General features: G+C 41.9%; 1 protein-coding gene across 1 annotated transcript in view; it reads right to left on the bottom strand.

The window, feature by feature from the left end:
- Positions 1–12,481, bottom strand: part of cacna1eb (calcium channel, voltage-dependent, R type, alpha 1E subunit b) — a 54,219-nt gene that overhangs the window by 18,285 nt on the left and 23,453 nt on the right. Inside the window, exons 9-20 of the mRNA XM_080861848.1 lie at positions 12,091–12,300; positions 11,823–11,935; positions 11,337–11,449; positions 11,044–11,175; positions 10,724–10,793; positions 10,219–10,336; positions 9,563–9,630; positions 9,406–9,473; positions 4,396–5,163; positions 2,780–3,060; positions 2,406–2,538; positions 1,519–1,648 (exon numbers count right to left, since the gene is read on the bottom strand). Coding sequence (XP_080717974.1) covers positions 1,519–1,648; positions 2,406–2,538; positions 2,780–3,060; positions 4,396–5,163; positions 9,406–9,473; positions 9,563–9,630; positions 10,219–10,336; positions 10,724–10,793; positions 11,044–11,175; positions 11,337–11,449; positions 11,823–11,935; positions 12,091–12,300 — 2,204 coding nt within the window. The remainder of the gene's footprint in view (positions 1–1,518; positions 1,649–2,405; positions 2,539–2,779; positions 3,061–4,395; positions 5,164–9,405; positions 9,474–9,562; positions 9,631–10,218; positions 10,337–10,723; positions 10,794–11,043; positions 11,176–11,336; positions 11,450–11,822; positions 11,936–12,090; positions 12,301–12,481) is intronic.

Below are 12,481 nucleotides of genomic sequence, written 5' to 3' on the forward strand. Positions count from 1 at the left end.
CCTCTCCAGTTCCTGTAGAAACGCACAAAAGACCTGCCACACGCTCAGGCAGGTAGGAAGTTTGTTACATTTGTTACAACCAAGGTATGCACAAGAGCATCTCTGAATGCACAGTTCGTCAGCAAATGAAGTAGATGGTCAGAAGACCACGCCGGGTGCCCCTACAATTCGTACAAGCTTACTAAAATTGAACAATAAAAGATTAGAAAAATGTTGCCTGGTCAGAATTTGACATTAGCGAATTGAAAGCATGGATCCATCCTGTCTTGTATTAAAAGTGCAGGCTGGAAAAGCATTGTCTGGTCTGATGAGTCTTGATTTCTGCTGTGACATTTAACTGGTAGGGTCAGAATTGGCACAGACATCAAAGCATGGATCCATCCTGCCTTGCATCCTGAGCTGGCGGTGATCGTGTAAAGGTGTGAAATTTTCCTGCACTGCAGTCTACCATTGCTGCCGACCATGCCAATCCTTTCACACCACAATGTACCCATCTTCTGGTCTCACAAAGCTCAAATTGTCTCAAAATGGTTTCTTGAACATGAAAAGTACACCACTGTACTCAGACAGCCTCCACAGTCACCAGTTCTCAATCCAACAGAGCAGCTTTGCAATGCAATGAAATGGCAGTACAGCAACTGTTTGACGCTATCATGTCAATATGGACCAAAATCTCAGAGGAATGTTTCCAGCTCCTTGTTGAATCTGTGCCACTGGAAATTAAGGAAGTTCTGAACCCAACCCAGTAGCAGCAAGTTGTAACTAATGAAGTGTCCAGTGAGCATAAGTAGCCGGGTACTTTCAGCTGCTCCTTCACTTCCCAAGGGGTCCCCCCAGCAGATGGATCCGCATATTTGATATGGAACAAATTTTAAGCCAGATGCCCATCCTGATGCAATCCTCCCATTTTTTACAGACTTCGAATGAGCATTAGCAGTACACAAGCTTTTGACCCCTTGAGGCTTAAACTGGTGCTTTTCCGTATGTCAGGTGAAGGTGTTAACCACCATAGAGGCACTGGTGAGTGAGAGCAGCTACTGTGCAAAATCTAAAATGACTCGTTGATGGGGATTTGTGCCTACTTTTCATTTAATCCCTTAAATTACGTGTTGTAACCTGATGTTGTTGAGCACTTGTCAGCATTTGTTGACTTGACTGACTCGACTTATACCCAAGCACAGTGTGGATTTTACTCATATGTCCTTATTCGGTCACTCTTGACACGTTCCATGCTACTTAGATGAGTGAAAAGTCGTGAAAAACAAACTGCGCAGCTATCAGGCTGCTTGCCACCTTGTATGTGCGCGATAGCAAATGTGTCACAGCACATTGTTGCTGACACAGTGTTATGTCAACTAGAGATCAAACCTAAAAGACTTGCACTGAACTACAGTTTCATGAGACCATTTCAGGCCATCTGGAAGACATCTGAGGGTGATTTGATGATCATTTTGATTGTGTAAATCTCATTTTCATAAAAAAAACAAAGTCTTTAAGACAGATGTTGTCTGAGCTCACCTTGTTCCTGTCTGAATTAGTGCACACAGGGTCCTCGGCAGCCAGTGCAATGCTGCTCGCCACGATCACAAGCAGGATGGTCATCTCAAAATAGCGGAGAGTGACCACATAATGACAAATCCTCCTGATGCTACATTACAACAAAGAAGATGCATATAACTGCGTGAGTGGCATGCATAGAAACAACTACTGCTACTACAAACAAGAAGAAAACAAGTATTTAAAATGCTGTGCAAAAGTCTGGAGTCACCACTTATTTCTTTTGTTTCCAAGGAGCTGAACTTTCTTGTAATTTCTTAAAATGCCTCATCAGAAAGCTCTGTGTGGAAGGGCAGCTGTTAATAACCCAATATTAAGGAAGGTAAACGGAGAGAGAAGGCGGTTGTATGTTGAATTACACAAGAACTGTGATGAAAATTAGTCGCAACAGGTCTCATGGAGTGATGAATCCAAATTTTAAAGTCTTGGTTCACAACATCGTCAATATGCATGAAGGAGCTGGGGAGGGAGGTACATCAGTGAGTGTCTACGGCAACCTGTAAAACATGGTGGAGGATCTGGGGTTGCCTTTCACACAGTGGTGTTTGAGAAGGGATCATGAATGCAAAAGGTGCCATCAGATTTTGATCCATCATGAAATACTATCTGATTGGTAGAGGCTTCATTTTCATCAATGACAATTATTGACTCTTAACTATAAACTACAAAGACTACTTGTATTATACAAGCTCTGTTTTCACTTTATACACTCTGTATGTTTCATGTTTCACTTATTTCTCATTTTCCTACTGAAATCTTTTTAAAACATGATGGGTGACTTAAGACTTTTGCACAGTACTGTATTCCATCAGATAATCAATGATTTGGAAGATTGGGCTACATCTTACGGGTTGGAGGCCTTGAAGATGAACATGCTGTCTGGAGGTACAGGTTTTGGAGGAATTGGAGGTTCTTCCTCCTCTGTGTCCTCCTCATTTTCATTCTGGTCAGACTGGTATGCCTCCAACTCTTTATTGTTCACTAAACCCCAGACAGACACATGAGAGCAAAGAAAAAATGTTTTAGCTGTCCATGAACAGCTGACAAAGGAAGAACAATGTGAGTCACCAACACAGTGGATTCAGGGGGAAAAAAAGACTAGTGGCCACTTTTATCAGATGTCAAGAACGCCTACACAGTGTGGTACAGTGATACTGACACTAAATCCCACTTTGTGATGCATTGTGCAAAGGACTGCAATGAGAAGTGGTCACAGTGCTACCTGTCATGGGTGTGAGCTCCAGAAGTGGCTGTGCAGACATTTCGATGGTCACGCTGTCTTCCAGGTTAGACTTGTCCCGTTTGATGGATGCCTTACGGTTTTCTGACTCTATAGCACTCACAGTGAACTCTGTGGCCTCTAAAGCAGTCTCCACTGGGATGTTTTGGCACAGTGGCTCATACTGATCTGAGTGGCCACCCTCAACCTGCTCTGACCAGGTGCTGTCCACTATCTGTTCACACTGAGGAGGATCAGGAATATCTGCACTGCATTCAGCAGCTCTGTAAAAAAAAAAAAAAAAAAAAAAACAACTCACCAAAACAGAGCATGGCATTAATTCATGCAGATCACAAAGTACAGCTGAGCACAATGATAATCTAATAAATCAGGTGGTAACGGATCACCTCAAGAGCAGCCCACGTCAGTTAACTGATGCACATGTGTTGGTGAGTAACGAAATACATGTACCGCCGTTACGTATTTAAAATACAAAATATGAGTAACTGTATTCCGTTACAGTCGAAAAGGAGAGTGGAAAAGTACGAGTTGTCACCGAGCAGAAACGGTAGATGGAAACATTTAAATATGATAATAACCACTGCAGCCAAAAAGAGTGCCTGACGAGCCCCGTTGTAAGTAAACTATTGATTCGACTGTACACTGTGGTCGTGTTTTCCTCCGAAACAATAACTTCTGTTGGAGCAGCCTTTCTACGCCTCTCTCTGTCTCTCGCTTGCAAAGTTGACCCAGACAACAAAGTGAAGCTAGTTTTCGGTTATGAGCCCGACACGGAACCCACGTATTAGCCAGAGGTCCCTTTACTACGGTTCGGAGCGGCGGACCTGTTTTATATACGCGCGGAATAGTTTTCTATATGAGATCGCTGCATAAAGCGCAGCCTTACCTAATGTCCACCTACTGTTATTCATTTTATATTATGATTTAAAAATCTAGTTGGTATTGGTATGGAGTGCAACCTTCAGTAAAAGTAATAAATCACACAGCAATAGTACATTCATGTAGTTGTAAACAGCATGATAATATATTAAGTAATCCAAAGTATTCAGAATACGTCACTCTCATTGAGTAACATAACGGAATACGTTACAAAATACATTTTGGGGCATGTAATCTGTAATCTGTAGTGGAATACATTTTAAAAGTGACCTTCCCAACACCACTGATGCAATCCTCTTTGCAACCCACATCCACCCCAGCTTTTCCTTTATTGTTGTCACTGACACCTGGTCTGCTCTGTATTAACGCCATGTTGCTGCTCTCCGAGAATGTTTGACCATATAACTAATTACTATAGAACAAATGAATTTTGCTTTTTGCTTAACTGCTCCAGAATAAACTTAAATTGAAGTAACAATACAATTTTTTTCATTACATGGAGAAACTGTGCCACAGCTTTGCGGTATCTATATACGCATTTCCTTGTTGCATCTGTTGAACGAGTGTCCTACCTCGTAATCCTTTGGTGTTTATTTCTAAGCATAGCATAGCATAAAAGGTAAAAATATTATCTATACATAAAATGATGCAAATGACCTAAAATTTAAAACACTTTAGCTTCTTTCCACCAGTCGAGAAATGCATGAGAGCAGGCTTACCTTATACAATCTTCTCCAACTTCTGCATAGGGGTTAACGATGCATGTCCCATCATCGTGGACTGAGCTTCCTTCTTCCTCTCCTCTTTCTTTGTCCTCCCTTTCTTCCCTTTCTTCTCTTTCATCCAGTACTTTTCTCTCCTGGCTGAGCGACCTTCTGATATGTAGCACCTCGTGTGGCGTTTGCGTACAGTCCAGACTCTTCGCCTCAATACGAGCCTCGCGATGGCGGTGGCGTCTATGACGGGCTCCATCTTCTGGCGCCTGACTGGACCTGAACTTTCGGGCCATCCTGTGTCTGCCACCACCTGCCGCCCGGTGGTTTGGTCCTCCTGTCTTCTCCTCGCTGAGGTTTACCAGAGGTTCAGCTGCTGGAGGCTCCGGCATGGGAATAGAGATGGACATTGGAGGTTCGGGAAGAGGCATCCCCACCGACATCGGTGACTCAGGTAGGTGAGCTGGGCTGGCTTCTGAGGAAAGGTTGGAGGGGTGGTGGGGAATGGTAGGAGTTTCGACGGTGTCTTCTGTAGGGCTGCTGAACAGCTCCTCTCTGCTCGCCATTTGGCGCCGTTTGCGCAGCTGGTTGGCTCTCTGCTCCCACACCGACATGTTAACTTTTCTCCTCCTCTCGCGGCGGTTGGCAAAGGCATTGGAGCCATTTAGGGGCTGCTCGTCTGCAGCAGCCAGTGCACCATCCGGTTCATCTGGAAAGGTAGGCCGGCCCCTGTGGATCGCACGTTTCCGATACAGGTAGGGTCTTCTTCTGCCACTGAGGACCACAATGTACTCGAAATAAATATTCTGCAATTCATCTTAAGGAATTAGTGACCAAAAAAGACATGAACACTATTATTCATTTAGCATACCAATAATATATTTTAAAAAGCAAACAAGTAAAATAAAAGTTGCAAGAAAAGGACAGACCTTTTCTGTGAATTTATAATGTTAGTTGATTAGTAACACACACAAAAAAAATTCCCATGAAAAAAAAAATGTGCAAAAAATACAAAGGCATCCAAAAAACTCAAACAATGCCTGAGAAGTAAGGACAGATCGAAAGTAAAAGAGAAAAACAAAAACCCACGAGAACAAAAACGAAGGGTGCAGGATCAAGGTGCAAACATTGTGTAACATCTAAGGGAAATTGAGTACGAAAACTCAAGAGAGAAATTCTGTGTGACACAGATGCATACAGTTATACTTACTGGTATTCAGATTCTTTTGTTGTCCATGTAATCAATGAGTGATTATTTGAAAACAAGACATTAGTGTTTAACAACATACACAGAACATTTGCTGTGGCACCGAACAAAACGCGTCCAGAGGAAACAAACTGTACTTGCAATTGAATCCAAAAGAGGACTGAAGTTAGCATTTAATTTATCATAATGCACACTTTGCATTCAAGGCCGCTGTATAGTTTTGGGCGTTTTACATTAAATATATTCAAAATTCAAAGATCTTGATGGCTGATGATCGATTGATATGATCGAACACAACATTTTGGTCAGTGCCACGTAACAAGCATATAACAAGACAACATGATGGAGCCAGAAGAACACTGTAATACACATCAAATCAGCACCTCGATTGTTGCAGCACTTACGAGACTAACATTCAAATATGTAACAGACAAATGATACATTCAGTGTCACAGCTAGAGTCCGAGACCAGTAAGAGAGAGTTTATGCAGGCGTGTCCTGACATCGCATCGCTTTGGGGATTTTTGTCATGTTTTTCTGGTGATCAGAGTAGATCAGGTGTGCAGGCAGCAGCTAGTCCTGATCCATATGGTAACAAATCAGCTTGCAGAGACTTGGGTGGTGTCGCAATATAGCACCGTCATTTCAAATTAAAACAAATGGGAGCATCAGCCACACCCTTCGGTGCTCCCTTGTGTTTTGCTGAACAGCAGCAAAAAGAAGTACAGCCTCAGCTGTTTGTGGACACTAGTATCTAACAATCTGTGCATGGCATGCTAGAGTTGCTACTGTTTTGATATCCTTTACTACTCTCTGTTTCACAGCGTCTGTTCTCTAATTCACTAATAACAAATTCTTTATTTTTTAGGGGAACCTGGCTGAACGGCTTCTGATTTGACTTGACTGGAAGTAGCTAAAATAGACAAGTTCATATTAGAAGTTCAGAAGGATTTTTTCCCCATCACTCTGCCATATCTCTAAAGAATAATTTTTAATACTTTTTTTTTGTTACATTTTTAAAAAAATACTGAGTGACCCTTCATTTGTTTAAATTTGGTTTATACAATTTATACAAGGTGAAAGTCAGTATTTGGTATGGCCATTTTTATTCTTCAACAGAGCCTGAACTCTCTTAGGCAGGTTTTCTTCTCATTTCTCTAAGTAGTCTTCAGGAATAGTTCTCGAGCCAACAGCATTGGTTAAAATGCACCCCAAACCATGACAGAGCCTCAACTGTTTTACCTCTGTTCTGACCTCCTCTACGCATAAATTTCCATTCTAATTTTTCAATTTCAGCAGTAAGGTGTTGCCATTTAGATGCTTTCCAGATAATGCAGGATGCTGGATGAAAATCAAATTTTGGCAAAGCCTCTGATACCACTGGCTGAAATGTAGCCCAAAACCATGACAGAGCCTCCACCATGTTTTACAGATGGCTGTAGACCAGGGGTCTCTAACTCCAGTCCTCGAGAGCTACTGTCCTGCAGCTTTTAGATGCATGCCTACTTCAATGCAGCAGAATCAAAAGGTTGAATTACCTTTTCAGCACGCCATCAAGTTTGGCAATGCTTGGTAACAAGCCATTCATTTGATTCAGGTGTGTCGGAACAAGGATACATCTAAAAGCTGCAGGACAGTAGCTCTCGAGGACTGGAGTTGGAGACCCCTGCTGTAGATGCTCAGTGTCCTGATCGCTCCATACATATTGATTTGAATTTGTATTATATAACTGCTTCATAAAACCCGTTGCCACTGATTTTCCATGCACTTCTTATTGGGAATACCACAGACTTTTCTCCCTGCTTCCCTTCCACTGGAATGCTGTATTGGAATAATTTTTTTAGGCCTTCCACTTCTTCTTCTTCTTCACTTGTCCAGTTTCTTCAGTTTTTTTACGGACACACTGCACACCATGTTGAGACATGGCAAGTTTTCAGCTACTAGTTCTCTGGAAATCACCTTGTTGGTGGAAAAATGCTATTTTATGTCTGTCAAACTCTGTTGTCTCTTGTTTTTTGTAGGATCAACCAAAGAAATTGGAACAAATGATAGTTTAAGATTCAATTTTAAACTGTTTTATGTCTGTTATGTATAAACACTACACTGGTTTGTCCCTTGAGTTAGGTGCATTTTATGCTTTAATCATGCAGAGTAAGTAACTCAAAATAAAAACAAATAAAAAAACAAACAAAAAAAAACCAAAACAAAACTTAATCCTCTAAAAATGGTCAGGTACAAGGGCTGGATTGAAAACTGGTGAAAAAGCAGCCATTTTCCAAAGAAACACTTTGGAAGACATTTAGAAAGCTTAGAGAACTATTGCTCAAAACCACTTTAAAAACTTACATGAAAGTCTGGTTCCTTGGAAGCAAAATATAGAGAAACGAGATGTGGCTCACGACATTTGCACAGTACTGTCTACTCTTGGAAGTTTGCTACATTTGTACTTTAAAACCAAAGCCTAAAAGCACCAACAGAGTCATTTTATTCAACATTACTCTATAATAGTATTTTAACGACTACAAGACATTAACAGTTGAATAAAACTATTCTGTAAAAAAGAAGCTTTGAGCCTCTGCAAGTTGATTTTCTTATTGCACCATAAATAAAAGCCTACTTGGGAAGAAGGTAAAACACATTTATCAATCTCTAATTATATATGGTCAGGAAAATCTGACTTAGTAACATTTGTAGTTAATGGACCCTTTTCACAGCAGCCATTTTGACTTGTCATAGCTCAAATGTTAGTGGTGGCCCATTAAATGTCCCAGTATGCTAATTCAGAGCGCCAGCCTCCACAATACTCTCCTCAAGAAGAAATCAGCCGTCATTAGATTTCCTGAATGCAGCTGTGCATTTCCTGCGAATACAGTGAAAATCTGCTGTGAAAAAGGTCTGAGGTGTAAAACACAGGAAGGACAGGTGCAGCCATAATCTAGCCAGGTCAGTGTTCTCAGTGAGAGGTTTAACGTGCCTCTGCAGGACACGCAGATGTTACGTAACATCTTTATGCCCTCCAACAAAAAAATGTCATTGTCACAGTGGAAATTCTGATGAGCCGGAGTCACACTAATCAGGCAAACTTGGTCAAAATCAGACCCACTCCAAAGTGTGCCTCCTCCCAGTAGAGTCACACATTCAGACTTCCCACTGTTCCCGACAACCTTTGAAGTACACCTCCCGCCCTTCTCCTCCCAAACTTATGGGATAATTAGACCTGTGGGAAAGCCGCCAGGTCGCAGAAAGGAGCAAGGAAATCAGTGAAGAATTACCCCTCTGATTAACAAAAGAGGCTGACCATAACCAATCACAAGCCAAGGCAGTCACAGGAGTTTCAGTTATGCAGCTCGGAGAGTCGGAAATGACTCATGCTTTTAAATCAGGCACATTCAATTTACATTCATAATTTTGGCATCAGTACGTTAAACATGCCTTTCTACCTTGCATTCACCGCGCAGCTGAAGAAATAAGGAACATACTGTTTTAAACATTTGACACTTACACCTACAACTTCTTCTCATGGTGGAAATAAATGATCTTGACTTATTTTAATCTGACTTTAACACATCTCCCCTCTAATAGAGTAAGATGAGGAACCATCAGTTTCCCCACAGCATTCATATCTTAAGTATTAGCTTCATTTCACTTCTTGGAAAATGACTTGGAAAAACACTAAAAAAACGACTGAGAATGAGGAACTGTGAGAGAGTTTAGTCCAATTTCAAATTCAGTTACTTAAGAGCTGTGAAGACTGTGGTTATCTCATCTTAAACGTGGATTTTTTTGTTAGATGTCGACCAGTAACTTACTCAGCTATCAGGCCGTCTCTTCCTCTGGCGTATCTCTGGTTGAAGAACTCTTCTTCCTCCTCTTCATCCTAAAGAAGAAGACCACGCCCGCAATCGAAGAGCGGTTAACAGCAGAACGTGTGTCACATACAGCACAAACTTTAAAAACAGTGCAAACCTTTGTCAATTCCTGTGCATTGGCCAGATTATCCACGGCAATGGCCAAGAAGACATTCAGCAGCGTGTCTGTCGTAATGTCGGTCAAGGACAAAAACGCCAAAAAGTACAAATAAAATCACATTTTAGGCGACCGCATGAATGTCAGTTAGCTTGCTCTTCAGGACTACTGAAGCAAAGCGCGAAATCAAATGCCGTCATGTCACCAAAGCGCTAAATATTGCTCACTTGTTTCCATCCAAAGACGCTCTCTGGTGTCAAATATAAATTTCTGTTTTGATCCTTCTCCACCCAGCTGCTGACTCACCTTTGACCCCTACTGTACTTGCTGTGATCTGGTGTAGGTATGTTTGGTCATTAATCAGCCACTTGTATACTTTCCTTTCACCTTTTACTCACCTACAAATCTATTTTAATTGCATTTACCAATAAAGACCACAAAGAACATCAATGTTACTGATGCCAGAGGATATTCTGCTGAAGATTTTACTTTTGATACAACATTTTTATACTAGTTTAACTCGCCGTACTTCTGTTGATATTAAGCATTTTAACACTCGGGTATGTCGCTATTTTTATCTAAAATACTTCCACCACTTATAGGCATCACGCTTTTTATCAGCGCTTTCTGACCACTTTTGAGGTCAACAAGGATACAATTTCCAAACAATGTGAGCACTATGAAGTAGATGGATGACCACATGCCGTACTGAACGCCTCCCTGCGAGCGGATCCCATTATACATCACCTCGTTCCAGTCCTCGCCGGTCAAAATCTGTGGGCAAATTCACAGAATATTTTGCACATTGCTCACATCAGATTCACTGCACAGGAGACAAAGTCACTGTCTACTAACCAGTTCAAAGTATAGTATTAAAATGGCAGCAAGGCAATAATTACAGTGTCTGCTGATCAAAACACTCTTTTACAGTGCAGCGGATGTGTAGCAGATATGATGTGGACTTTTTCCACATTTCCCTTGTCTGATATTCATGTGCGCATATGTGTGTATGGATGTGTGGGATGATGACGGAGGCAGGGGGTGGCGAGCGAGCGAGCGAGCGAGCAGAGTTGTTTAATCTGCGCCTGGGGTGAGAAATATCCCAGGGTGCAATGTGTCATGGAGAGCAGGCAGAAATGAGGGGATCTGTGGGAGCCAAACCTGAAACACTGTCATGATGGCAGCTGGAAACGTGTCAAAGTTGGTGGGAGTGTAATCTTCAAAGATGAACCTAGAGGGGAGGCAGATAGAAAGCAGGGTCAGATATGACCAAGGAAGAATGGGAGGAGGAGGAGGATGCAGAGCTATTTTCATCTGGACATATCGCTTCCTCTCCTCTTATTTTAGGACACCATTGAGGAAACTGCTGTTTAGATCTTAGGAAGAAGATACTGTTTTTCAAAACGGTGCCATTATTATTGAAATCAAAAGGAAAACCGATTTGGCCGAGTTCACTGACAATTAAGGATGTCAGTACGCACCTCCCTCCAAACAGCTGCATCCCCAGCAGAGCAAACACCACAGTGAAGAGGAAGAGAAGGAAAAGCAGGCTGATGATGGACTTCATGGAGCTCATGAGGGACACCACCAAATTCCTGAGAGAGGCCCAGTATCTGGAAAAAGAAAATAATAATAAAATAATACACCCTCTGGGTTTTTTTTTTGTTTAGTTGGTTTTTTTGTCAGCTGGAACATGTAAAAATTCAACAACCATCGTGCAACCCAGGCTGTCATGACTTACTTTCTCTGTGAACTGTCCTGCTGCCCCACTTACTTTGTGATCTTAAAAATCCTCAGAAGTCTCAGCGCCCTGAGCACACTGATGCCAAATGACATGCCAGGCCTGAAGAAACCCCACACCACCTCAAAGATGCTGCCGACAATAACCTGCAAAACATGTCAGAAGGAAAAAATCAAGCTCTGTATGCTTCACCTGTGCAGCAATGTAGAAATCCTCTTTTTGTTTTGCCATCAGTTCTCTCACTTATGTTCTAATTTACTTTGAAAGTTGGTTTTCTTGCTCAGTTTTAGTCCCTTCATCATTTTTACCTGTGTTGATTATTATATCTCTAATCAGCCCACTGTGTGTATAAAGTCCAGTCCTCCCTTTGTTCTTGGTAAAGATGGTTCACTTTGGTTTATATAATCTATTCAAGTAATAAGAAATTGTATCCCTGACGTTAAGTAGCCTAGTCTTCATTTAGCACAAGAAATGTATATATTCTAGCACAGAGTGAGAAAAGGAGATGAAGGACCTCACCCCACAGTCGAAGCAGTTGAAAGATGAGTGGAAGTACAGCCGGAAACCCAGACCATACATTTTCAAAAACATCTCAGCCAGAAACAGCCCCAGGAAAACAAACTCTGCATAGTCTGGAGATTAAAGAGGGGGAAAAAGCAAAAGTCAGAAAGCAGAATGAAGCAGGGTGCAGCCAGAAAGAAGGTATTTTCTGACCTGATTTCGCTTTTTTGATCTAAAAAAAAAAAAAAAAAAGCAAACAGCACAGACATTCACAAAAGAAACCCACAGAGGAAGACGGTGAGCCAGTCGGGTTGATTGTGGTGGACAATGGCCACACAGATGGTGTTGAGAGCCACCAGACTGAGCACCATCAAGTAGAAAGTGTCTGTCTTCACCATGCGGCGGATCGAGATGCGCAACATGCGCTCCTTACGTCGCAAGTAGGCAGCGGGGCCGCGGCGGCCGCTGCGGAAATTCATTCTCGATCGTGACATGCCTGAAGGAGAAAGAGGGAGAATAAGAAAGGAATTTTTACAGAGGGAGGCGGGGGAATTTTCGAGTTAGTCATATGCATGTGAAAGGTACAGTATATAAGTAACTCAAGAGCTCAGACACAGGTGATATCCTGTAAAGAAAGTAGGAAGAAGCCTACTGTAAAGACAGTGAGTAACTGAGCT

This window comes from Rhamphochromis sp. 'chilingali', assembly GCF_963969265.1.
Source record: "Rhamphochromis sp. 'chilingali' genome assembly, chromosome: 16".
Taxonomy (NCBI): Eukaryota; Metazoa; Chordata; class Actinopteri; order Cichliformes; family Cichlidae; genus Rhamphochromis; species Rhamphochromis sp. 'chilingali'.